This window comes from Oculina patagonica, chromosome 4 (genome assembly GCF_052425735.1).
Source record: "Oculina patagonica isolate OP01 chromosome 4, crgOcupat, whole genome shotgun sequence".
Lineage (NCBI taxonomy): Eukaryota > Metazoa > Cnidaria > Anthozoa > Scleractinia > Oculinidae > Oculina > Oculina patagonica.
This window is the reverse complement of record NC_135761.1, coordinates 9,613,656-9,641,629: the sequence shown is the minus strand read 5'-3', so window position 1 is coordinate 9,641,629 and position 27,974 is coordinate 9,613,656. Positions and strand designations below refer to the sequence as shown.

The 27,974-nt window shown below is 38.7% G+C and overlaps 3 protein-coding genes across 3 annotated transcripts in view; 2 read left to right on the top strand and 1 right to left on the bottom strand.

Moving 5' to 3' along the window:
* LOC144649483 (uncharacterized) overlaps nucleotides 1-27,974 on the top strand; it is a 137,595-nt gene that overhangs the window by 96,741 nt on the left and 12,880 nt on the right. The window lies entirely within an intron of this gene.
* On the bottom strand, nucleotides 662-27,974 carry LOC144649478 (putative phospholipid-transporting ATPase IIA). Its single transcript, XM_078508963.1, has 34 exons — nucleotides 27,560-27,974; nucleotides 26,491-26,554; nucleotides 25,796-25,867; nucleotides 25,017-25,130; nucleotides 23,213-23,321; nucleotides 22,237-22,295; nucleotides 22,110-22,161; nucleotides 21,753-21,847; nucleotides 21,458-21,538; nucleotides 19,758-19,830; nucleotides 19,136-19,212; nucleotides 18,337-18,426; nucleotides 17,527-17,597; nucleotides 16,689-16,854; nucleotides 16,264-16,320; nucleotides 15,818-15,892; nucleotides 11,197-11,394; nucleotides 10,520-10,681; nucleotides 9,991-10,083; nucleotides 9,511-9,594; nucleotides 8,960-9,007; nucleotides 8,770-8,844; nucleotides 8,399-8,446; nucleotides 7,671-7,769; nucleotides 7,113-7,202; nucleotides 6,624-6,768; nucleotides 6,018-6,082; nucleotides 5,529-5,617; nucleotides 5,378-5,444; nucleotides 4,961-5,025; nucleotides 4,504-4,612; nucleotides 3,926-3,983; nucleotides 2,655-2,858; nucleotides 662-1,915 (listed from the first exon to the last, which is right to left on the bottom strand). The coding sequence occupies exons 1-34, from the start codon at nucleotides 27,937-27,939 to the stop codon at nucleotides 1,779-1,781; spliced, it is 3,471 nt and encodes a 1,156-aa protein (XP_078365089.1). The 5' UTR covers nucleotides 27,940-27,974; the 3' UTR covers nucleotides 662-1,778.
* LOC144649482 (melatonin receptor type 1B-B-like) lies at nucleotides 11,728-16,672 on the top strand. Its single transcript, XM_078508974.1, has 2 exons — nucleotides 11,728-11,878; nucleotides 14,495-16,672. Exon 2 carries the CDS (start codon nucleotides 14,579-14,581, stop codon nucleotides 15,593-15,595), a length of 1,017 nt encoding a protein of 338 aa, XP_078365100.1. The 5' UTR covers nucleotides 11,728-11,878; nucleotides 14,495-14,578; the 3' UTR covers nucleotides 15,596-16,672.

Genomic DNA, 27,974 nt, shown 5'->3' with positions numbered 1-27,974 from the left:
TAAATGAAATGTTCTTCCACCACTATTACGACTCGTACGAATGGAACTTTCGTTGCAGTGGAATTAGTAATTATTATTTACGTAAAGTAGCATTTTTTTTTTCACTGAAAAGTATCGCACGACTTGATCATAAACATTTCTTACGAGTCGTTCCACTTGAATAAACTTTCACAACTTGAGAAGTGCCATTATGGCGGGAAATGGTTCATTTAGCTTTTACTCTGCATTTTATCGTATTCCACTTTATTTTAAAGCCGGATGGAAACGAACGACAACGGGGTTGTGGAAAGGCATTAACTACGACTTCTCCTCTCTTTACACGACTTTAAAAGAAAAGACAACACAGCATATTATTTGTACTTGTATTTATTTTTTCGCCCATCCTGAACACAGAGGATAAGTCACGTGAAAAACTTACACCTACCCTCCTCTCCCCTTCCCCCCCCCCCCCCACCCTTGTAGTAATTGTATAAAAATTGCGAGTTTAACATCGGCAATGAAACGGGGTAGTTCGCCTCGGAAAACTACCACAGCCTGTTAAAATTTACTCCGTTACGGACGCCACATCATGAACATCCTCGGAGACCCAGGGGCAGTTAGTGGGGCGAACGGGACCGATTTCGCCCGGTTTTCCTTCGTTCCCCCACTAACTCCCCTGGGTCTCCGAGGATGCATCATGAAGAAAACAATGGCGATTTATACCCTCAGTCCTAACCGTCCTTGTTTATTTTCGGTTTCCTGTTACTTTTTGAATTTTTTACTACCGTAGAAAACTATACGTTTTAGTTTTCCTTCAATTTTAAAGTAATTTGTGCATGAGAAAAATGACTTAAAATATCGTTTCCTAGCTCCTTTAATATTCCAATAATTATTACCGCAGCTATAGAGCGATTTTCACTTGTTGCGTGTCCAAAGTAATTCACGTTTGCTTTGGTTTTGCATTACTACGCTTAGTGATTGCCTTAAAAAAAAACCTCACGCCACTTTTTCGACCAATCAACCCACTGGCGCACGTTTTCCCGCGCTTTGTGAAGGCTACTTGCATTTTGTCTCTTGTTTGATTGGATCACTGGATTGACTGTGTGTTTTGTGATTGGCTAGAGTGATTACTTTGATTTTGGTTTTACGACACAATAGAAAATTGCTCTATTCTCGCGACAATTTGACTACTAAGCTTTAATACCTGACCAGACATAATACGTTATTGAATGACGAGAGTCTCAAGCTCTTAAATAATTCGACAAATAATTACTCAAAATAGTACTTGTTACTTTCACTGTTTTCAATGTAAATTTACAGACATTTCTAAAGTTCACTTCTCGAGGAATGTAAACAACATGTTTTTAAAAAATGTTCTTAGAACTCCGCCTTCCCACCAACAGTACCCTAAACACTTTCGCGCCCACTTTTGTCCCAGCATAATTCGCGGGCTTTCTCTTACTGTGATGTCACAAGGTAGTGACGTAATAAATTGGCGGGAAAGAACGCCTGGCTACTGCACTGTACATACGGGGGCCATACGTATACATATGTGTTCCCTTCTATAAATACCAAACAGGTCAAATAAACAACCTCTTAATTTATCCTTCGCTTTTCTTGACTATTTAACTGCATTTAAATGTATCCTCTATATCAAAAATATATTCCCTGAGGTTTTAGTGAGATTTAACATCTTAAATTTTTTATAAAAGTTATCTAGGTAGCAATTAGTCGATCCTGTGCTTTCAATTTCAGTCTGAGCCGAATCTGACAATGAAATTCGTGTGCTTCGGCTCCTGTTAGTTCGTCAGCTTTGAATAGCTGGGCGGGGCGTACTTGCGCCTGAGATATTTCAAAATGTACAGCGGTAAACAGCTAACTAAAGTAATGACTACCACCTTCCACAAAAATTCAGTCGACACCAGGAACTTTGAGTCTGAAAAAAGAAAAAACGAGAAAATTAACAGAGTAACAAGTGACAAGCATCTTTTGTAGCTGACCAAGCATTTGACCCTACAACTAGTTATCAAAATGTCCCATCTTGCTGAAGCTTATCCCGGTTTCTGTAGCTTTAAGCGAGTAGAAGAATTTCTTCTCCCTCCTGAATGGGATACTTGTCCATCGAAAGGATCCCCCCAACAGTAAATTCTCCGGTACCCATTTATACACTTAGATGGGGAGAGGCACTGTAAGAGGGTCTCAATGGGGTTAACCGATAGCCGTAAAACGGCCAAAAATTTAGCCGTTAGGCGTAAAAATTGGAAAATTTGAACCGTTAGCCGTAAAATATGTTAACCGTAAAAAAATCGGTCAGTAAGTATAAACAAAACAGACAAGATCTTCGTCGTCCCAGAATGGTCCTTAGACCTAGTCTATGGAAATTTTTTTTAACTTTTTAAAACATGGTAATTAATTTTTAACTTCTGTTAACCGTAATGGAAATAAAGGTAACCGTTAGCCGTAAAAAAGCCAAAATTTTAACCGTTAACCGTAAAAAGCCACCACCCCCATTAAGACCCTCCTGTAGAGTAAGTATCTTGCCCAAAACACCGACCAGGGCTCGAACCCGCCGCTCGTTCCGGGTTCAGCGCGCTACCTGGTCCCGCTCCTCCCAACAGTGTGTAAGTGGAGCTACGGGTCGTTTTTACAGGTAATATCCCGAATTCGTAACTTACCGAAGTAACTTCTCAGAACTATGAGTGTTCCAACGTAAAGAGCAAGGCTAATGACTTCAGCTAATAACATGAGCCAGTGCCACGTACGTATGGTCAGCGCCACCATGAGCAGTTCGGTGAGAATTAAGGCAGTGAATGTTATGGATACAACGTGAATAAAGTCCTGATCGAACAACAGAAGGCCGCCAAACATTATTATACCACCTACATGGGGGAGAAAAGGAGTTTGAAATTTCACTGACTTGCTATAAATAATGTCTCCTTTGGGGTCGTCATGTAACGCTTTCCCCACTAAGTGACAGGAGTTTGGCGTGACCAGGACGAATGGGTACAGTCAACTCTCGCCTTGCGGACACCCCGCTATTACGGACACCCGCTTTACGACACTCGCTATTACGGACAAAATCCAGATCCCAGGCGAAAGTTAAAGAGGTTTGACTGAAAACAACTCCCGCTATTACGGAATTAAAAACACTTTTGTGGTACCAGAAGAACAAAAAGAGGACACCATGAACTTCTCACATAACCGAAAATTACAGCCTGCTGCATACTATTTGTCAAAACACACTTCAGAAGTATTCTGGAATATTTATAGTTTTGCATCAATTGCCTCATGTAGCTGTTCAACAGACTTTGCCTTTTCACTTCTGCTTTCGCCCTTTTCTTCCAGACGACTCCTTAGTACAGGCAACTTAGGAGAGATCAAACCCGAAAAACCCTCGACCATTGTCGTTCTCCATAACCAACGACTACTGAGTAGTTTCACTACTGTTGATAAAGCTCATCACTGTCTATATTATATATCTCATGTTAACGTCATTTTTTTCTTCAAACCCCGCTATTTCTCTTCCCTACAAAGGTAGAAAAAATCAAAAGCTGGCGAGTTATCCATTGTTGATGTAGACGAATTGTTCAACAATAACATAAGCATGGGACAGAGAAAAATTCTGAGTCCCCGACGGGAATCGAACCCATGTCAGTGTTCCAGATAAGAGACGAAAATGGCCTCCCAGATACCGGTTGGGCGCTCTAACCAACAGAGCTACGAGAGATTCGTGGTGATCTGGGCCATTTACTAGGTTGATCGAGCGCCCAACAGGTATCTGGGAGGCTATGGGTTCGATTCCCGTCGGGGACTCAGAATTTTTCTTTGTCCCATGCCAGTGTCATTGTTGAGCAATTCATCTTCATTATTCAGTTTATCACCGAGCTTAAAATCTACCATCTTTATTATTTACTAATTCACTGTTGTTTGATTGTCATTTACTGACCTTGATATATACTGATCAGAATCCAGACGAAGAAAGTCTTGTACGAGAGTGACCTGCCCTGTGGATAATAAGACGAAAATACTTATTTTAATGTCGACTTTTTACAAATGTCAAACATCTTTTATAACGGTATACACAATAAAATACAAATTATAGGGACTGTGCCACGGATTTTAGCCAAATGTAGGCATGGGAAATGACCACCAAATTTGGTGAAATATAAAAACTAACCTCTTAAAACAGTGCAGGAACATTTCAATAACACAGCAGATACAAAAAAAGGAACGGCTGGCCAAAATTGACGAAGATTGAAACGGATTGCGATATGGGTTTTTGAAATATTGTTGGGCTAAACAGTTTTCAAAGCTAATCTCGTTTGATTGTAACTTTAAATTACAACGCCCGGAAGACACATTTGGTTGCAATGAAGATATGGTTTTGTCATTTAGATCCATAGAAGTAATTTCTTTGCAAACATTAAGTTTAATAGCGAGTATTTAGCAAAAGTTAATAAAATAAACTTTATTCAGCCGTGACACAGTCCCTTTAAAGGAGTAATGCAATTTTTTGTTACCAACCTTTGATAAATCTTTGTACAGTTCAGGGTAAATTAAGGCGATGTCAGAGGGAACATCTTCGTCCAAGACTAGAGAGAAAACTGGAAACATTGTATACACAGTGCCATACCTACAACAGAGCGAAATTGTGAATTAGCTAGGGGCAATAAAATTTTTTGCGAAAAGAAAGAAAACTGTTTGAATTTCATGCAAAATCGAAAAGAAAGAAAAACTGAACAATAAAGCGGCTTTCACACGACAAACTAATGGCCCACTCGTGTTGTCAAACTCAAGTTGGTGTTTGTGAACGACGCAACATATACCTTGCTCAGAAAATCCACCCCACTCCCACCCCCTCAAAAAATACTGGTCCGTCCCCAACTCGTTGACCTGTGTCGCTTGTTACGTCATTCATCCTTCCCAGTCCCCCGTGTTCACCGCGTCGAGGAGTAATGGCGACCGTATTTGGAAAACTTACCCAATCAAAAGAAACCCAGGAAAAAGTGACACTGAGGCAAAATAGAATACACAAGAGAACACCGCCTGCAAGAAAACAGAAGAAGGATCAATATAATCTGTGCGGAACTCTCGGCGAAAACAACTTTTGTTTTCTCGATAGATCCGATTTAATTAAGTCTTTCGCTCGTGTGATTTCCTTCCTACTTGAAAAACTACCAAAATCTCTTCTCTTATGTAATGTATTTTTTAAAATTCTTACGATTGGTTCTTTACATACTTAGCCTTACGAAGGCATCTTTTAGGGAAATAAGCAATAAATTGACTACTGTGAATGGTTTGTGGTTTCATCTTCTTCGCTGCAGCCACTCGCGGCCACCAACTCGTGGCTTGGTTATTAATATTATTTCTTTTTTTGCATCAGAAACTAGCCCCATACCTGCATCACGGAGATGATCAATCCTCTGTGAATCACAAACTGACTGAGTGCTGCCGATCGCTTGTAACTGAAACACAGACAAAATAAAACGATCATGAATAACGCGAAAGGAGCTTTATCTTTAAACAACAAAGATCGTTTAATTAAGGACCTGTTTCTGCCATGCCACACCAGCAATCTTCCAAGGTATCTAAACTGCGTGATGGAGAAATCTGCTGCAAGCGAGGCTTGTCGACCTTCCTGAAAAAGAAATAACAGAACAATGTCACAATCACTTGTCAGCTACTAGGTTACATTAATTAAAACTGATCAAACTTAGTAAAGACCCAAAAAGTGTTTAAGAGTTGTTATCGTTTGCAGAACTTTGGAGTTTGGCCAACCAAACTTTTACGACTATCCACGTACACATGTTGATGTTCTGGTTCAAGTAACAGATCTTGTTCACATTGTTCGCTGCAATGACTACATAACATAATTTCGTTTGGTGGTAAATAGTTCAAAGTCCTCACAAGTGTTCTCGATTTCTTGATTGGGTAACAAACAAGTGACATAAATAAGTTAGCACATCCAGCAAATATATATAAACACTGCAGACAATCGTGTCTATAAACTCTAGATGTTATTTAGATAGTTTTCTTACCTTTCCTTCAATACCCACTCCAGCATCCGCTGCTTGAATCATGCTGACGTCATTTCCGCCATCACCTTAAGTCAAACAAAAAAAGCACATCCTTATCTGTACGAAAACAAGACTCTCTTCCAGTGGAGGAGGAGGAGGAGGAGGAGTACAGATATCTTAACAATCTTGATGCATTATTAGATGATGGGTGCAGAGGCTGTCCGCTCTGCCCCTCCTAAAGAATTTTTAATTATGTATTATTGTATTATATAATCCACTGTACATAGTCTCATAACATATTTTAACTTAGATTTAAATTTTATTATTGTAAATAGCCATAGTTTTTCAGCATTTTCTTTTATTTTAACCCTTTTTTTGTTATGTCCCCGTATTAGTGGGGGAGTTTTCCCCAGCTAGGTGGTTTATGACATTTTTTTTAATAAAGTTTCTATCTATCTATCTATCTAATAATAACAACAAGAGAAGGAGGAGGAGGAGGAGCATCGATCAAACAAACAAAATTACTAGTTCACCCCTGAAGACAAATAAAAGGACAGGTAGAGGGGGATTGGACTCGGACCTGGGTCGCAGTCTCAAGGTATCTTTTAGCACCTCTTCATATCTCACCTATTGCACACGTTCTCTTTCCAGTATGCTTCTTTAGTAGCTTGACTATATCCGCCTTCTGTTGAGGTGAACAGCGGCAACACACCACAACAGGGCACTGACACGCCAGCTCCATGAACTCGTGCTCATAGTGACGTAAGCAAACCTGACAGTCGGTTAAAAATAGGTTAAAAGAGCTACGTCACAATGATTCGCGTTTTGGTCTCTTTGTGCTGTGGGCTCTCCCTCATTCCTTTGCATCTGGGGCCTGCGGGGGTTTCGATGTTTTGGCGCGCGCCTGCGCCTCATCTTCCCCTCCTGCCTCCCCCCGCCGTCGTTCTCTCTTTGCGTTTGCCTCTTGGTCCTCCCACTTTGCTGTTCCTTCCCAGACCCTCTTTAAAGGAGTAACGTCAAGCGAGGATAAAACATTACTCCGAAATCAATTGCAAAAGTGTCCAATCAACAAATAGGCTCAACAACACTCAATTGCTAAATTAACAAAACACTCACCTCTAAGGAATCTCCTTTGATTATCAAAGCGCAATCGTTTTTTCTTCTCAGTGAATTCAGCTCTAAATGTGCTTCAGAACGATTGCTTATCTGAAAACAAGTAAATCAGATTTGATCAGTGCATAGTGATCGAGCAGCTTTTGCGATTTACGCAGCTGACGTATTGATCGTCAGTAACTCGTCTGACGTAATCATTTCCTCGACATGCTGGCGCCTTTGATTAGCTGAGTTGATAGTGAAACTTGTGTTGGCAAATCATAACACTTAGGTAAGTGTCCAATTGGAAGTAAAAAGCCAGACGATTTGCCCTTATAAACTATTGTATCTCCTTCCTTCATTCCTAGTTTGTAGGAGGCACGGGTTTGGGTCCATAGCTCGTTTTTGTTTTTTGGACAACAAACTTTATTCTCACCCTGCTTCTCACCGTCTTGGAATATAAATAAGTACAAGGGGAGATTTTGGAGCAAACGGTCAATTCAGTCAAGTCAATTCATGCTACGGAACTCTGATAAACCAGCAAAGTTATAAACCTTTTTACTTCTTATACATTATATATACCTGTTTAAATGTATGTATCGTTTGATTTCTGGCTACAAGGCGTGAGCTCTGCGCGATGCAGGTAGCTGTTTCTAGTTTATCTCCTGTTAGCATCCATATCTGAAAGTCAACATGGAAATATATTATCACGGAACGATTACCTTATTATAGGAATATAACGAAGCATTTTAACAACGCGAACAAAATTTACGCGTATGAATGGATTGAGTCTGGTTCCTATGTCAACGTGTTTATATCAATAAAATTAACGCGAATTTTTAAAATTCGCGTTAATAACATGTATCGTTAATTTCCTATAATAAGTGATTTGAAAGCTAAAAACCTGTGCTTGTTAACTGGTTTGTTCATCACTTTTTTGTTTGCTCGCTTGCTCACTTGTTCGCTCGTTCCTACGCTCGTTCGTTCACTTGTTCGTTCGTTCGTTCGTTCGTTCGGTCGGTCGTTCGTTCTTTTGGTCGGTCCCTTTGGTCGGTCGTTCGGCGGGCATTCGTTTGGCGGGCGCTCTTGTTGCGGGCGAGCGAGCGAGCCGTTTGTTTGTTTGCATATTCACTCGCTGGTCCGTTTTTCGAACAAACGTAGAAACGAGCGAACAAGTGTAGTAGTAGCCACTCTAAACACAGTTAATTGAAATGCGAATTAAATAAAAAATAGTGGGAGAAGATTCAGAAAAAGTACAGTAAGTTTAGAACAAGCTCTTTTTTAGAAACGCTTCTGAAAGTTACACTTACTTTGATTCCCCCATTTCGAAGCATCTCTAGGGTAGGACGAACATCGATCTGGAAATTTAAACAGGAGAAACGGTTACTTAACACTAAATAAAACTAAGGATATCTTTTTTATTCAAATAACAATAGCAAGGTAAATCGCATTTGAATATTTCTTTAAAAAATTCTAGTTTATAGATATCAAAAATATGTCTTAGTGATAGCTGAGAGGTTCGTACATTATTCTTTGAAAAGAAAGGCCAAAATGTCCCACAAAGAGCAATCAGAGTCTGATAACACAAAACATGCTTAGAACAAGACTGCGTGTCCTGTAAGCTTTATTCTAAAGTGTACGTTGTTGGTCACGCAATCCTTTCTTGCTGAACAGTCCATACCTGCAGCTTGTCTTCAACTCCGGTTAAACAAAGCAATTCTAAGTCGTGCTCCAACGTCCTTTGAACGTCCATTACCTGAAGAATTGATGTTATTACTTCAAGATTAGCAACAATGAATCAGAAAAAATAAAATTAATGAAAACAAAACAAAAAAGAATAGTGCCACATGAATCATGAAAGCAGTGCATACCTTGGCCGCTCTGTCATTTATGTTTAGTTTGGCTTGGTTGTACCGATGCTAACGAATAAAACAAATATAATAATCGTTTATGTTAATGTAGGTGACGAAAACCACACTGTAGACGACAACGTTATGTATTCAGTTTAAACCAATAAAGCAACTAACAAATCACAACTCTGACACACAGCACAAAAAGAACAATTAAAATTCGAAGCAAAAACATGAACTGAGCCGATGGCTAGGCTCGATTTCCGCCGCTGTCTCGAGTCTGGTGTTTGTTCCTCCCCGAAAGGAGGAGAGAGCGCGGGCTCATTTTCCGAACAGCGGCTGATAATCGAGCCTAGCCGATGGCAAGCGCGGGAAAAATGCGTCAGCCCCGTCACGCTTGGTTTCTGTTTAGATCTTATTGGTTAAAAACGTGACATCTTTGCTCTGATTGGTTCAAGCATGACGCCGAGCCCTCGATACCAATTAGAACGATCAGCAAACACGGATAATAAAAATAACGTTCGACAGTTATTACAAAACAGCTCAGTAAAACCAGGTAAAAAAAAACAAACCTCAAATTCTTGATACTGATCTTCAGTTAAGACTTTCTTGGCGACTACAAGAGTCCTGAGACCTTCGCGAGCCATGTTACCGCACTGAGGGAAAAAACAGCAAGGCACAGCAGAGTTAATAATCGCACAAATATTTAGAAATCACACAGCTTAAGATTAAGTCAATTCTTTGCTGCTGCGATATTCTAAGGTGATACTAGGCTGGGCAATGCTGTTCGTCTCCAGCGCGGCGACGTTTTCATATTGGTTCATGACGCTACCCACCCCTCCCAAGAGACATCACCTCAGAAGCAGCTTTCAAATGACAATTAACCACGAAAAGAAAGTTAAAACCGCGTTATGCTCTATCTACTTAGACTCAAGCTGTTTTCATTTTTCGAGCACCAAGCGCGAGCATTTCGCTAGAAGAAGACAACCTATACGATGCTATCATATAAGACAGGGATTGCCATTTAACCCACCCCTCCCTAGTGACATTACCTCTTCCTCCAGCCAGTCGTTATACTGTACAATGCTGCTCATTACCGTGTCCGCGCCCTTCATGTAGAATGTTATTTCTCCTGACGCCATATCCTGAATAAAACGAAACAATATTGGTTACATCGTTCTACACATTCTTCCAAAAATCCCGCCAAATCACAATCTCGTTCCCAGAGGCCGCGATCCTTCTGGTCTGCGCCAGGGATCGGGACCTCTGGGCTAATCTGAAAGCCCGCCACAAAGGCGTCCGGATCTGATTGGCTGTTGAAAAACTTGTTTGTTTCACAACAATCTCCGGCGCACACGCACAGTCAAACGGAACCAGGATTTCCTGGTTCCGGTTTGGATTTGTCCAGAGCCGTTGAGTTTCCCGACTGCTGGTCGAGGGGAACGCAGGCTCTGGGAACGAGGTTGGCCAAATCACATTTCCCGCACGTTAAATATTTTGTGCAATCCAACAAAGCATGTAACAAGGCTCAAATCAAAATATCATTAAAGCAACGTCGACATACAGGACTGTGATCCCTACCCTGACAATGATTCCCATTCTTTTCGTTTCTGAGGTAAATGGAAAAATCTGCAAGATATTGTACACAAGTATTTGGCCATAAGGTGTCTTCAGGCGCATGCTCGAGATGTCTCGATGAACCAAAGTCAGCCCTACACTCTCCGTCCACGTTACCAAGGCAACCTGTGTCAATCAAAAATTGAAACGAAATTTAAAAGTTAAATTTCTGCTGCAATATAACAAAAAGTATAAAAATGAGCGAAAATAAGCCACGACGTTTCGAACTCATCTTGAGTTCATTATCAAGTAGATAAGAGTAAAATAACGGTCGAGTTAAGTTTAAATGCAAATAGAGGTGATAGAGTATAATGTATACTAAACTCGACCGTTATTTTACTCTTATCTACTTGATAATGAACTCAAGATGAGTTCGAAACGTCATGGCTTATTTTCGCTTATTTTTATACTTTAAATTGTATATCGAAATGTTCTCTCATTAGAATATAACAAAAGCTTGTAAAAATGCACTTCCTCGGAGGAAAACGAAATTATCAGGAATGTATTTATTGTTTCAAGGGAGTTAGGTAAATTAACCTTTCGTTAACTATTAGGAATGTGGGCTAAGCAAAGCTCTTGCTGTGACTTCGCATTCTGAGAGTCACGACACATGGCGTGACACCTTAGCGTGACATGCATACCTCGTCTGGACTGGACGCCTGGTATGTCACGATCCTATTGTTTCCACCTTCCACGTCACTGTCATCACTGGTCACGCTATCCAAACGTACTCTAGTCGCTTCGTTGGTTTCAGTGTCCTCATTGACCGGCGTGACGTTGTGGCATAACGCAAGTGCTTTGACGGCTTCGTGGACACGCGTGACAACTGTGCGACGAACCTAAAATGATTATTTTTTAAATATTTAATTCAGTCGAACTTATAATTTTTAGTTAAAATAGTCTAGTCCAGAGTTAATTTCTTTATTAGAAGACACTCGAATTAATGACATGAAGAGGGACAGTCTTTCAGTTTCAACCTCAGATTGCCGAAAAATGCATGTCTGCAAATTTCTTTCCCAGAGATAAAAATCATTTGGAATGACAATTTCATAAACGAAATTAGACAAATTTAACCACGACCAACTAAAACATCCCTTGCCTTAATATGCAAATATACAGTGATAAACACAGCAGATTGAAGAGCAGATGCTCTTGGCAGTAAACACCGTCTGAATGCTGTTCGCTATTGTGTTGCAATTTCACGCAATTTGTTTTTAGATTGCTTGAACAAAAGAGAGTCACCACAAATTCTGCACACATACATAAATGAAAGACGAATTTCGGACGTCCGGGCGGATGACTGACAACCTGTGAAGCAAGCAGGTAAAGTATGGGCGGAATTTGATTGAACTTTAGTAAACAGGATTCTTTACTGCCGTATTGCCCGGCAGAACATGTCAGCAACAAGATCACAGTAACCCATCCACGTCAAATGTCAACTAAGTCTTAAACGGTTGGCACAAATTTGAAGTGACACTTACAAGATTCACTACAAGGCTCATTTGTACGACACCATTTATTTGTCTAGGTACAATGTTCTTGTACCCTGGCTTTACAGATCTATAATATACTGAAATGATATACAGCCACCACTTCTATGAATAATACGCAAACTTAACGAACACCTTTTGCAAACTTTCTTGTCAACGCTATTAGGTAACCTTTAATTAAAGGGTCTATGTCACGGGGATTTCGCCAAATGTTTGGTCTAAGCTGTTTTGAAATAGGTGGTAGGAAACTTTACACATGAAATACATTATTTTTGACCATCTAAAAAAATATGTAACCTTAATCTGAGGACAAAAATCAAATTTCGGCTATAAATATCGATTTTTTTTTTAAGACGCGCGGAAACAACTTGAAAACGTTAGCCTCACTTTTTCAAGTTGCAAATACATTTCCATCCTAGCCATCCGCAGCCAAACACGCTTGTAAACAGTTTTAGTGCTCTAAAATAGCAATATTGTAAATAAATATGGACCATTATTTTTAGGTTTCCTACGACACAAATATAAAGTGTGGCTGTTCAAAATTGTTAAAATTCGTGACATAGTCCCTTTAAGTGTCCTGGAAGTGGAAAATGCGTAAGATCAATTGACAAATGAAGAACCAAATATTACAGTATAACTCTTGGCCACTGTAAAACGACTTGACATAAGTCGTACAGTGTTTTTGTTTCTCTGTTAAGAAGAAAACGTCGAAATAATAACTTAGTAAGGTAGATATTCGGACGAACTTGAACATTTGTTTAGGCTAAATTCTTCAAAGTGTACATCCATAAGCGTAGCTCCTTTAATTAAAAGTGAATTTTTGAATTTGGAACTCAAACTATTTTTCAGTTTTTTTAGACAGAAAGTTTACAATTTGTTTTTGTTTTGATTCGTCTCCAGCTGGCGCGCGGTGGGTGGCGAGATCGAGGCTAAATTATTTCTCCAGACGGCAGATTGATGCCGATAACATTCGAATATTTCCTTCACCTAAGAAGTTTTTCTTTTTCCCTTTTCGATCGTAATGTCAATTAATCTTGATGCTGCAAAAGTTGGGAAATTTATTCGTGCAAAATGCCTTCAGAAATAAACAATCTTAACGGTCCGCTAACCACCAAACATAAAGGAGAACAATATTCCCTCAATCGGCTTTCTTTGCTTTCCTGTGAATCTCTTTGATGCTTAATGACTCGTGACGGCGATTTTACTTAGCAAATTGACTGAACCCAATATACCAGCCAATATACCTTTATTGCTTCCTGCAGTAGATGGCTATATAAGGATTCCATAGTTCGCTCTACACTGCTTAATGTGTTGGACACACGACCGACCATCTGTTGCTACATACAATCCGCGCGAGAAAGTAACATCAGTTTTTGTCATCATATTTAGTATCTTGCCATTACGTGGAATTCACTCTACATTGCAGAACGTTTTCTCAATTCATCCTTCGATTGCATAATAAGGCAAGTAGTAGATCTGTTAGTTTCTTTTCCTCTTCATAAGTTTGGTGGTTCGGAATTGTTTTATATAGAAACTGTATCGTTATATTTTGAAGAAAAAAAATGTATTTAACCCTATTGATAAAGTATTTATACGTGAATTGTTTAAAGCCAAATTCGATGTAAAACGGGATTTGTTCCAGCATTAGATTGCTCAAATATCTGATCCTAATTTTACGCATTCCTTTGCCACACTGAACGCAACTTCATGGCAAAGTTATTTTCAATTTATTTTAAACCGGATCAATCCTTTTCCCGTGTACATTTTTATTCAATATTTGTCTGTACAAATCCTCGATTTAATATTTAATACAACTTCGGAATTTAATCCATCGCTATTTGAAAGCAACTTGTATATTTTTGACAATGACAAAAGCTAACTCAATATACACTGTTGTTTGTTCATACAACGGTAATGACATTAAATAATTTTAAGTTCATGTCGGCATCGTTGCACGTATGGGGTCTGTTTTCCGTTTACAGACCAACCTGAGGGTTTAACTTTGCTTTGTTTTGTTTCGTTTTATTTTGAAGTTTATTATATAAGAAGTCCAGTCAATCCTTGAGCTCCGGTGACTGCGTGCGCAAAAATTAAAAAAAAATTCAGACGTTAATTTCAATATTGTAGCGCTGTATTGGAATGCAATCGATTTTCAAAAAAAATTATTGATCACCAGGTGGATTTTTGTAGAGCAGTTTCGCCCAAGTCTTGTTGTTGGTACATGTTCGTTCGTTCGTGTTTGTTTGTTTGTCTGTTTGTTTGTTTGTTTGTTTGTCTGTTTGTTTGTTTGTTTGTTTGTTTGTGTCAACGGAGGGATGGTCTGTAATGTAACGTGCAATGAAATGTAAGCACAACTTTTTGCAAGGTAGCATCGAGTCCAAACCAGAGTTAAAACGCACCGGAAAACAATGATAAAGTTGACGATCTCTTTTCTATTTGCTACCTACAGGTGTATACAAAAATATATTTGGAAAACCAAAGAAGAAAATTACTCTAGAAAGCTAAGAAGCTGTATTGTTAATGAATCACAACAATGAATTCTTCCACAAGAGAAACAATTCTAGCCATGGAGCTATCCAACCGAGGACTCCCGCAAAAGATAACAGAATGCATTTTTAGCGCAATTCTCATTATCACTGCGTTCACTGGAAACTTTTTGGTTTGCTTAGCAATCAAGAACAACACCAAACTACGAACGGTACCCAACTACTACATTGCCTCCCTGGCCTTGGCAGACATGCTCATGTCGCTGTTTGGAATGCCGCTGACGTTCGCTACTTTGATTGCAGACGACTGGATATTAGGGGAGGCCCTTTGTCAATACCAGGGCTATGTTGGCACCGTGTTAGGTATTGCGTCTTTGCTGATAATCACACTCACGGCTGTGAATCGCTATTTTCGAATCGTGCGCGTAAGGCAGTACTCAAAATACTACACAACAAAGAATGCCATTTTAAGCATCGTTTTAGCGTGGAGCCTGGCATTAATCTCTCCTATTCCGTACTTCGCCATTGGAAACCGCTTCAGATTTCACCCTGGAAAGGTGATGTGCTTTTTTGATCTCGACAATAATGATATTGTCTACTCCGTGTCGACTATAATATGCTTTGTGATGCTTCCATTTGCAGTAATTGCAGCGTGCTATTACAAGGTTTTTCGCACAGTTAGAAAGCATAATAGCACACTCGCGTCAACAAGAACACTAGGAAGAGCAGGCAAGTTTGGTGTTGCCGAGGTTCAACTTGCAAAGCTTCTTTTCGTAATACTGCTAAGTTTTGTTGCGTGTTGGACACCCTTTTTGATTATAGATGTCATCGGAGCTTTCAAAGGACAGTTTTACTTTCCGAGATACGTGTACCTGGTTTATACTGTGTCGGTAGAATTTTCCTCTTGTATCAATCCAGTTATCTATGGCGCTATGAATAAGGAATTCAGGTCCGAGTTTAAGAAGCTGTTCACAGCTGGTTGTTGTAGGATTTCACTTCACAAGGAAACATTACGAGCTACTTATGTTGTAGATTCAATGGGGCAAAGGAATGAAGTAATATAAATATAGCAGACATCGGGATTGCGAACCCAATTTATGACCACTTCTTGGCACTTAGATAAGCTTATCAATGGAACTTAAATCGTCACGGGCCGTCAAAGATAATTGCAAACTTAAGGGCTCTACTAAGTCACCACTTGAAGGGTTTTATGGCCAGATTCAGATTTCTCCCGAGGTTTCAGATCTAGCAGTATTTAATGGATGTAAACAATCTTTGGTACAAACCTTTGATCCTTGTGCAGACTTTTTGGATGATGTTCCACTGCTTGGATCATAGGACGCATTCACGTGGCTTATAACCTGTATAATTAAATCCAGAACACAAAACTTAATCACTTTACAGTACCAATTTCCTTTGTATTCATTATTTGGTTCGTCACGCAATGCTCCCCAAAGTGTTGCGTAACGACCTGCAATGCAACGATTATAGAGGAGATTGGGCTAAAGAATGTCGTTCAAAATGACATCAGCATTCTTTATGGAGACGACACTCGTCTCAATGTCTCATCAATATGAGGTTTCTCGCGATACAAATCGGAAAAAGGAACGCTGTTTGGGCAGTGAACTGAAGAAAGTTAGTGTCAAAGCAATGTCACACACAAACCGAAACACACAAAGTTGCATAAAGCATGTGAAGACTCTGTTGAAAAGATGACAACGAACGTGCATACCTCCTCCATAGAATCTGTTCCAAAAGATACAGTTCCCAAATGAAGACGTTTGAAAACCTGTTTAAGTTGTAAAAAAAAAATAATAATAAGCAAACATCCTTAAAACTAAAAAAAAGTGTTCACTTGGGAGAGGTGTCCGCTTCAGTGGGGTTTAAAAATGTTGCCTTTGTGTGTTGCTGGGACGATGACTACAGACTGTTAGTGTCCGTTTACGGGATCTGTCCTCTTACGGGAGGGGCCCGTCAGTTTATTAGCGTCTGTTAAAGTTTCTACATCCGGGTATAATGAAACCGCAAGTAGGATCTGCCTAATCTGCATAATCTGTAAGATTATGCTTCCTGGTTTGAGACTTAACGGCTATTGGTTTATTGTTATATTGGTTTACTAGTTTGTAATAAACATCTAAACAGTTTTACGTCTAGTACCATTTCATTTTCGGTCAGTGTCCCTGTTTTATCAGACAGTAAATATCCAATTCGCCCCAGTTCCTCTGGTATAGTACTGCTCCGCACCACTGTCCCGGGGATGTCTTTGTCATGTATCATCATCCAAGAGTACACAACTTTACCCAGGTCCAGGCTCACTCGGAGACTAGAAGAAAAGAAAAACTAGTCAGCTGGGAGAGTGGGTAGAAAGGCTGCAAAGTAGCGAGACTAACGAGATTTCCATCCCAGAATTCCACACTATTGAAGTTGCTTTACAAAACAGGCTAGATAGCGCGAGCGGGAAAGCCGCGAGTTAACGTGATCCTGCTCCCTGATTGGTTTATGCTCGTTTTTGAAGTTTCCCGCGCAAGTAACAACCAATCACAGACATTTCTCGGATCTCTTCAAACCGATATTGTTCCAGTGAACTGGAATTTTAAGGGTTGAATCTTAGAGGGGGGAGGGGTGGGGATTAGACTTTCTCAAAGCCCATTTTCGGTCGTCACTCATTTATTGCGACTTTGTCGCTCAAAAGAGTCGACTTGTGGCAAGTCTAGGTGGGGATAAACGCGAAAGGAAACATGTTTGTTTACCCAAGTAGTCCTTTATTAAACTAGTTTTCACAATTCTGTATGTCAAGACAATATCCCCTACTTTGATAATTTTTTTTGTTTCCAGTGCCTCTATGCTTGACATTGTTCAGTTACATTTGGAGCTTGAAGGGTTAATCAAGTTTGCGTTTCAACAAGCGGTTGCTAATAAAAAAAAAAAACTTTACCCGGGAGCGACCAAAGATCTGTCTTAGAGCGTGAATTGTCAAGGATACCAAGACACTTACCTTAACGGAATAATGTATGAAAACAACAGGATGAAACGTACAAAGTAGCGATACCAAGGACCATTGTATCCCTTAACAATCAAGAAACAAGACATGTTATTAATAAATTAATTCCTGCTATAGAGCAGTTTTCTGGGTCGTAAACCAAAACCAAAGTAATCGCATCGACACAGCGCTGGCGCGCGGGGGGGGGGTCACGATTGGTTTGGTTTCTCCGGGCTGGGTGGCGGTTTTTGCATCTCGTGTTCCCAGCCACTCGACACTCAGGGAACGCTTTAAGCTTGCCATTATTCACAGTCTTATTCTGAATACTGAAGTTAATTTCAAGACAAACTCTCCCTTGGATGAAAGTTCCACACATTTTTACCAATTTTTGGAAGATTTGTAAGTCGTGTGTGAAGGACAAGAAAGCGATAAAGGATTAGTAAATTTGAGATGGATTGCATAAAAGAATGCGATCAAGCTGAAGTACTTTCGTGTGGGGGTAATCTCGTTGGTGAAGTGTAACTTTTTTCTCCCATTTAACACTCCCTTGCTTTCAGTCTGTTTCTTAAAGGTTAAAAAAAAAAAAAAAAAAAAAAAAAAAAAAAAAAAAAAAAAAAAAAAAAAAAAAAAAAAAAAAAAAAAAAAAAAAAGAAAAGGAATTTAAAAAAAAAATAATATTAAAAATAAAATATGACCCCAAGAAAATTCTCAAAAAAATATTTAAAAAAAAATCAAAAAATAAAAAAAAAAAAAAAAATAACATAAAAAATCCCTTTAAAAATTCGCCTATAACACCTTCTAAGACGTAGATGCTGTATACTGTACCTTGATTGATACCAAGACCAGAGAAAGGCTCATAGTTGCTATAAACAATACTTTGGTTAGGTTATTGACCTCTGCGTCTATAAGGCCAAACTGGAGAAATGAAAAGAAATAATATTCATTACTAGTACGACGTATAATTTTTTTTTATTTTTATAGTTTTTTGGGGGATTGGAACTCTATTTTTTTTTTTTCGGTAAAAAAGAGGTTGGGGGGGGGAAAAAAAAAAAAAAAAGAAAAAAGGGAATATCAAAAAAAACAAAAAAAAATTTAAATTTTTTTAACCAACCAAAAAAAAAACAAAAATTCAACAAAAAAAACGCAGCGCAAGAAGGGAAGGTTGGGTTGAATACCGCGAATATACAACGGCTTTCCTGTATTCTGTTTGGCTGTATTTTCTATGGCATGGTATAAATGGATGTGACAGTTTACAGACAGTACAGCTAGGAAATATCGACCTAATTGGAGACGACAAAAAATTAAGGAAAGTTTAAATTGAGACAAGGCAACCCTAACCCTCCTCTTTTTTTGCACTTGTCTCTTATTTCCCATGCCCAAAAATTAATGTTGTGGCGATGCTTGCTAAGCAAAATATACATGTTGTAGGTCATGTTGGCTTTCAGGTTAAAATCTGTTAACACTCTTTTAATCACTGAAAACAATTTGAATTTATTTATTGGGATTTCTTTTAAATGAATTCAAATTGTTTTATGTCATTGTAAAGTGTTATCTTCAGGTTGAAACAGATTAATCTAGGTCGGAAACAAAACCAATTTGACCTACAACATACACACTGATGTACCTTTGTCTCTGGGTTTGATGTATTCATAACACTTCTTGTCTCTGCACCCGTGTAAATCACCACTCCAACAGCAGTACCTTAAACAAGCATCAAAAAATTTAATTAGTAGCCTGATCACTTAGGTGAGATGTCCACCTAAAGTAAAATTAATGTACATGTAAGGGAGGGTTGGTTTGCAGACATTTTCACCATGCCCAAACCCAAAAACAAAACATTGTTTCCTTCTTTCAGTTCTGACTTCCATGTGTTATATCACTCTAAAACTTAATGGAAACAGGAATTGTTCTTTAGTAGGAGCAGTTTTCAATTCAACTGTAAAACCAAAACCAAAGTACTCTGGCCAATCACAAAGGACACAGACAATCCAGTGGTCCATCAAAACTCAAAGCAAATACAGGTAGCTGGCACAAAGCACGGGAAAACGTGCTCAAGCGTGTCACGATTGGTTTTGGCTCTCCTTCTCATGGGCGGAAAAAGTAGCGCGAGAGTTTTTAACCAATCACTAATCGTAGTAATGCAATTTAACCAATGCAAATGCAGTTTACTTTCGACGCTCAAGGTAATATTGCTTGATATGTTGTAAAAATGCCTACAAGTATTAACATTATTTTTCTCCACCCACCTGATGCTATCACAGTGTTGGCCCACATAGTATGCTCTATACTCAGAGGAATTTCAGTCCTCTCTCCATCATACTGTGAGAAAAAAATTCAACATTGTAAGAAAAATTGTCAATTATGTTTATACTTTACTTATAATCACCTTGAGGAGGTCTCTTGGGGTGTCTCAACTACAGCTGAGGACAGGGAACCCAACTACATGTAGCAAAGGATCACTATGTATAACACTATCCACTGTATTGAAATCACTATCCAGTGGATAAATAGCTATCCGATGGACTGTGACATGGTTGGTTTTGTTCACAATTATCCACCAGCAGTGATTTATAATTATGGTACATCATGCTATCTTAACTCCTTTTGAACAATTGGTGCCAGGATCTTTTTTGTGTGCTACTGGGTGCAAGGAGCATTTAGCTACCCATAATGCAGGGTAGCTAAATGCTACCCTGCATTATGGTTCACATACCCCTATGTGAACCTCAGTTTCGCTTCATACTTTGCTTCACAATCTTTGGCTTTTAATTTTCCTCGTCTGCGGAGCGGGGGGTTTTTTTTTTTTTTTTTTTTTTTTTTTTTTTTTATTTATATTTTTTGGGGTATATAAAAAAAATTTTTTTTTCCCCCAAAATTGCTTTTTTCGAGAAAAAAAAAAGGATTTTTATACTTTTTATTATTTTTTTTTCAAGGATATCTGGCGTTAATAATGAAGAAACAGATAAGTTTGTCGCGTAATTTTTAGTTTTGCTTTGTTTGTGAGGCTCACATAAACATTGCAGCCGAGATTGCGAAGTACGGACTGTAAATCATCTTTAAGGACGTTCGCGCTAATTGTTTATGCGCATCCTTACTGCGCACGTAATTCATGTCGCAACGCCATGCCATGTCATGCACGAGCGCGCGCGCTGAGAAAACTTTTCCAAACACATATTATAGGGTTGGTAGCCGTTGCGTTAACTTCCCTTGCAGTTTCCTCTCTTAAACGGTCGGTGACCCCCACTTTTTTCGGGATATACCAACTTTACCGATAAATCTCTACTGATTGACAAAAAATGAGCGAATTTCCAATGTTGGAACTTTGTTATTTTTTCATTTTCTCCCCTCGCGCGTGACCAAATTAGTCACATTTTCCAGTCTCGAGTGTTCGCAAATCCAATTCTTTAAGGCAAGATTTTCCTTAAGGGACTTCAAAACCGAAATATATTTGTACAATAGACCCACTAAAATAAATTCAGACAAAGAAAGTTAGCCTACATCAATTAATTTAAAATATTTTGTCGCCCGAAGCCGCTGAGGTCATATCGAGTGACGAAGTGAAATTTATCCAAATACGCGCCCTCTTTCGGTTATTGTATTTCGGAAACGAAGTCGGTGACCCCCACTTTTTTTTACATTTCTGATCAAAGTAACTAATAAACTAGCTCTGGTGAAATTTTAAGAAAAATTGCAATGTTGGAAGATTTTCGCGTGAACGTCCTTAAGACCTTCTCCCTCTTGGAATTTTCAATGACCTTCCATGGGGTGGGTATGATTATTTTCTGAAAAACCCATTTATGAACCCAAGAAAAAGGTAGCAAGAATGTACTTTGTGATCATTTGGACAAACACTGATGTAGCAGTTGAGACACAAAGAAGAGCAATTTTTTAGGAGTCATGATGTGACCAATCAACACATTTGGCCCAGAGCAAAAGTCCGTCTTACCCTTGTAAATGTGCCAACAAAACTATGAATGTCCTTTTGTGGCTTCTCTGCATAAACAGAGGCACTAATGTTCAGCATATCCTAAAAGAAAATAAATCTAACAATCAATTTAAGAAAAATCCAGACTTGACTTGCCATTTTTTTGACAATCTTCAATAGTCTTAGATCTCCATGCATCCAACTATATTTGTATCATCGACAACATTCACTTTCTCATTAGCACTCATTTTAACATTGTATAACATTTATATGTGAATATCAAAGTACACCAGATGTAGAAGATGTTGTGACTTACAGCATCGCAGGGCAGTCTCTGACATGGTGCTACAGTCAAGCGCAACTTCCAATCAGTTTCTCCATCCATTTGATCTGTTCTTAAAAAGCATGCTCCTAAAAATTGTACAGCATTAGTGACCACCACAAAAAAATGAAATGCATTACATGAAGAAACTAGTGAATAAAGACAATGATTGCTAATTATTAAAAAAATGCAATGCTAATTAAAGAGATTCTTCTTTAAAGGCCAGCTTTTTACAGGACTAAATTTTCTTATCAAAAGATCATAATAATAATAATAATAATAATAATAATAATACATTTTTTATAGTTCCATCTTCCATAGGTTCAATGGCACTTTACAATAAATCTTTACCATTCTTTTCTGAAGTCCTGAGGAACACCATGTCTGCAGGAACCCTTTGATCCTGTCAAAGAAAACAGACTCAAATTAAGATTCACCATTTTGTGACAATGTTGCGCTGTAATTTTTTTGTACATACCTTCTCCACTATGATAAGATCTGACACCTTGATAGCTGAACTTGGCACACTAACAATACCTACAATAACAGAAATAGAAAAATTATCAAAACTATTTACTGACAGTAGTCAGCATGTCTGGTGAAGAGCAGAGAACAGAAGGAAACTACTCTGACTTGAGCACCCTGAGCTAATTATTTTAAAAGCTGTAAAAATTGCCACAAAGGTATGGAAAAGGTAAAGTCTGCATTCGATCCTAGTGGCCCATCAGGCTGGAGCATATCCCAGCTTCTTTAGCATGAAGGGACCAGGAGTATTACTACCTCCTCCCCCCCCCTTCCTACATGGGATGCTAGCCATCGCAGGGCTAACCTCAGCATTAAATTCACCTATACCCATTTATACACCTGGGTGGAGAGAAGCACTATGAGAGTAAAGCATTCTCATCCCCATTGCCCTTTCGTTTCTCTTAGCCGGCTGGCCTTGGCCGCGGGGCTCTGGGGACGGCCAGTCCTGATTCTGGACTTCCGTTCTTCAGCGTCATGCGTTTCAAGATGTGGGGTCGATGTTTTGACTTCCGTTGATCTTTGTTCCACACCAATCAAATCATAATTCAATCCTTTCCCCAGGCCCTCTGTTTTCTCGCCAGCCGGCTAAGAGAACGAAGGGCAATGGGGACAAGAATGAGAGTAAAGTGTCTTGCCTTAGAACACAATGCAGTGACCCTGGCAAGACTCGAACCCAGACTGCTAACCATTAGGCCACTGCACCTCCCACAAAAATTGCTGCAAAACCTTGAGTTAATTTTTCATATCCAAATGGAAATCAAATTTGATATTAAAACTTATATTTATATAAAGTAACCTTTACAACACTTTTTTTTCCTGGAAAGAAGATACATTATCACCACACCAGGTTACAAAAACAAATAATTCCCCTCTGGAAATTAGAGTTTGAAAAACTTCCACTGTAAACTGTAAAACAAACATTACTGGACCTTTCTTTGTGAGTTTCTTGTACTGGCTTGAGTTGACCTCTTTGTCCCTTTTAAACCTCAAAAAGTCATCATAAGCTTCCCGACACATAGTCACAAACACAACAAAAGCCTGCAACAGACAAGAGGATTTGGCTTATTAATTTTGTACTTGTCATGAATAAAAACAGTTGTTTCCTTATCAACAGCATTTGTTCCTACTGTCAACTGAATGACTGATCAATTTATCACTGCACATTCTTATCTCAGGGATCCATATTCGTTTTTTTCTCCAAGTCGTCAGCCGGGCAAGTATGCAAGATGACATACTTGCCCTGGCAAAATTTTACTTGCCCGTTCAAAAGTGAAGAATGGCGACCGTACAACAAGTAAATGAAAAGTTGACTTTTTTGTTATTATCACATGTATGTAACACTGTGTATACATGAAATCTACAAGACAACGAATCTGTTATAATAAAGTTTGATTCACAAGTATTTGTTAATGAGACTCTTTACTTGTCTACCTTGGCTGCCGGCTTACAAATTTCACAAAACATCACGCCCCCAAGCGGCTTGTGATGTTGACGGAAGCATATGATGGGGGCACAAATGAAAGCCAGGGCCTCTTCGACTGCCACAACGGAAGAAAATAACGCTTTTGCTCTTCTTATTCATATTTGGTTTGTTTTTCTGAAGTGTTAACATTGCTTTTTCTTCTTTGCTGGCGGTGCCACACCAAGATATCGGCAAATTTTGATCACAACATCAGCTGATGCGATCGCCTCGTGTTTTCGCGGATGCAGCTGCAGTACAAAATATCAGCGGTTGACAGCTTGAAAATTGAGCCTGCAATGATTTCATTGATGGAAAATACCGCATCAGCCAAGATGGTGGCCAAAATTATGATTTTATCGCAACAGAAAGTTGCAAATTATCTTCTGTTTTTGAAAAGTTATGAATGGATGACAAGTGGTCAGAACGCAAGTAACTCATAAGAAAACTTAATATATATTTTTTTTCATTAAGTCAAACTTAAGTCGTCCAGCGGACGAGTTTATGTAATCTTTTGGTCGTCCATACGATTTTTTAGTCGTCTCGGACGACTGGACGACTGTGAATATGGATCCCTGTTATCTCCAAAGAAATTAGTATTATTACTCAACTCCCTACATAGAGCAGATTTTAATTGAGTGTCGTAAAACCAAAACCAAAGTAATTACTCTGGCCAATCACAAAGAACACAGACAATCCAGTGAACCAATCAAAACTCGAAGCAAATACGTGTAGCTGGCACGAAGGGCGGGAAAACGTGCGCAAGCGAGTCATGATTGGTTTTGGTTTTACTTCTGATTGGCTGAGAAAGTGGCGCGGAATTTTTAAACCAATCACTAAGCGTAGTGAACGCAAAACCAAAGCAAATGCAATTTAATTTGGCACTCAAGTGAAAACCGCTCTAATTTATTAGGTAAAGTCAAGATGCCCAAAAATTTTACCAGCACCTGGAGATTAAAAGCAGTTAGAGGAAAGGAACAATTGTTACATGCACAGTGAGGTGTCTGGACAAAGAAAATGGATTTTCCAGCTTGCCCTTCACGCACATTGGAGCCATTGTGTTAGGAAAAAGGTCTTTCTCAGTAACCTTACTTCATCTGCCATCTAAAAAGTCCAACAATGTTTCTGGCCCATTTGGCAAATGATTGATAAAATCCACAAGCACAACAAATAAATTCACTATCCCCAGGCTATTGGACAGCTAAAGTTTCTTTGTATGCTAAATAATTCCTGATATATGCTCATTTGTTGTTTAATCATGTTCTATTACTTACCAGAGGACTCCAGTAAGTATAAAGATATCCAATTCTAAGCTCAGGAATGAATTGAGATGAGGCCACCACGAGGAAGTACATGTTAAGGAAGAACTTAAACTGGTTATACAGAGTCTGAAAATAACAAGAAATTAAAACGATTAATCATGACCTTTACAATAGCAACATTCTTGATTCTGGCGGTTCTTTGCATGCCTAATTTGTCATGTTATTGGACACCAGGTGACACACGTGCATGCAATTCTAAACTTCTACAGTGCTCAGTAATTTGACACTGCACTCAAAGGGGCTATGTCACGCGACTTAAAACTGTAGAATAACTCAAAAGAAACACAGAAAGGCAAAAGGGGCATGAATAGGCAAAATTAGGGAAGATTAAAACGGATTGCGTTCGTGTAAACTTGAAACACATCGGCCCGTTTTTTTGTTTGTTTTTTTCAGGTTTATCTCAATTTGTATGAAAGTGTCATTTACAATGCTCAAAAATCGTCCTTATTTGCTATGTGGCGGTGATTTTACCAATAAATGACTCTTGCTCTACCAATGCCCAATTCCCTCTATAGCGTGCACCTGCAGGGAATCATGGTAGTTGTATTCATCAAACCATGCGCGAGACTTTGCAACAATGGATACAAATACCATGATTCCCTGCAGGCGCGCCTTAAGTAATAATAATTTTGTGTCACATAATTCAGTGGTACCATAATAGTACTTGTACACTAACATCAGATAAGGCATGAGCTTTATGCCAGGCAGTCTGTTAAAAGTAAAATACTTACCAGTGGAATAAAAGTAATGATATTGTATTTCTGATTACGAATGACATTACGAGGAAACTTCTGAGTGGCAGACTGAAAACAAAAGAATATTAAATATATTTTTAATGCTATACATCCTATCTCCATAATGGGAATATGTGACAATGTATATCTACATGTATCTGTATTATTATTTTTTGATGATTGTATAATACTTTTTGTAGTCTGATACAACACTTTTATCAATAGATCTTTCCTTTTTAATGTATTGATGTTTTTGCATATTACATGTTGTACATCATTACTCGTGACAAGTGTAGTTCCATAAATAATCCATACCTCCGCTACAGAAAGGAATGTTTCCAACACCCACCACCCTTCTGAAAATTCCAATTAAGCTTCATACATGTACATTTCCTTAAAGTTTTTGGCCTTTGAGACCCCTCCCACCTCCTAGAATTTCCAATCCCTTCTATGGAGGGAGTATGGACATTTTCTGGAATGACACAAATTATACAAGAAATATCTCAAAAATGTGAATGAAAATTTTACTATTTTATGGTACTCTTTCTAAAAATATCATTTGTTTTCCATCCAAGGGAGGTTTAAGGGAAAAAAAATGCATGCAAGTCTATTATGCTGTCCAAACTAAAACTACAGTGTATGTACCCTGTCGCTGGGATCCCTGTTGTTCAAAATACAAAACATACAAATACCTCTCTTCCTAAGACAACTGTCCTGGGTTTCATCTCAACTTTTCCCATTAGTTTATCGAAACAACTGAAAAATTAATGCATTTACCATTCAATTATCACTTGCAACAGACACTGATCAAAATAGTTATAACATTAAGAACAACTAAACTTTAGAGTTACCACCATTTTCATTGCTATGCATCCTTTTTTCTAAGACTATTTTATTGATATTTAATAAATAAATGTATCAATGCATTCTTTTGAATTAAAAGTCTTCAGGCTTCAAGGTGGCTTGCAATACATGTCGGTCAATCATACTTTACAGTACATGGGAAAGCAAAGTGGTTTCAATGATTTTTCTGCCATTGAAATTCAGTTACTCTCATAGTGTCTCTCTCTACCCAGGTGTATAAATGGGTACTGGCGAATTTACTGCTGAGGGGTAGCCCTGCGATGGACTAGCATCCCATCCAAGGGGGAGTAGAAATACTCCAAGCCACTTAATGCAACAGAAACAGGGATAAACCTGGCCTGGTGAGCCACTTGGCTCAACAGCAGGCTTTACCTTTACCTTTACCTATCAGTAACCCTCATAGATTTCAATATTTATTTTTGTGTTCGTTTCATGTCAACAATAATTAACCATGAACACATAGGGTGGTCTTCCTGTGGTCCCATTAGATTTGCTGGGCTGGGCAGGGCAGCTGGAGATGATCACTTCAAATAAAACCCATACATGTAGATAAGTTAAAATTGTCCAGACACATCAAAATAATATTATATTCTTTGTAATAAATGGAAACTTCCATAAAAATCATCACTTTGTTAACTGATATAAACTAACTGTTGATTTATCATGGAATTTCCCCTTTTTATGAGTGCTACATGTACAGCTGTACATTTGCTTCCGCTTTCATTTGTAAACACAGTCACTTTTATAATATCTTAAAGTAATATAATCACACTATAATACAGAAAAAGCTAAATATAATTTAAATCTAAATCATCTATCTTTCTAAATAGTTTTAACATCAAGTAAGAACTTATTATATTTAAGTTATCTTTTAGAACAAAACTTTAATAAGCTTACCTGCGACAAGACGTCAAAAACCCACAACAACACCAGAATTTACAGCATCGCTTACAGCAACTTTCCTTCTTCCGTTTATTTTTCCATTTCTTTTTGTCTTTGGCTCCGCTATCAGATGACTGATAGCCCTCAGAAAGCCCCTGATCGTCATCGAAATCATCATCAACATCGTCCACCATCAACGGTGCATCGTCCGTCGAGCCATATAAACCCGTTTCTTCCTCGGGGCTTGCTCGCGATTTTCCCTTGTTTCGTAGCTTCTTGTAGCCGTTAGAGCCAAGATTACTTAGTGGGACTTCTTCGTATGGCATTTCAACGGCAGAAGTCGACAGATAATCGACAGAATCGACGTACAATCGGGTCGTAGAACTGGTGGTCATGGCTCACTCGCCGCCATTTTGGAAAGTTCTAATTT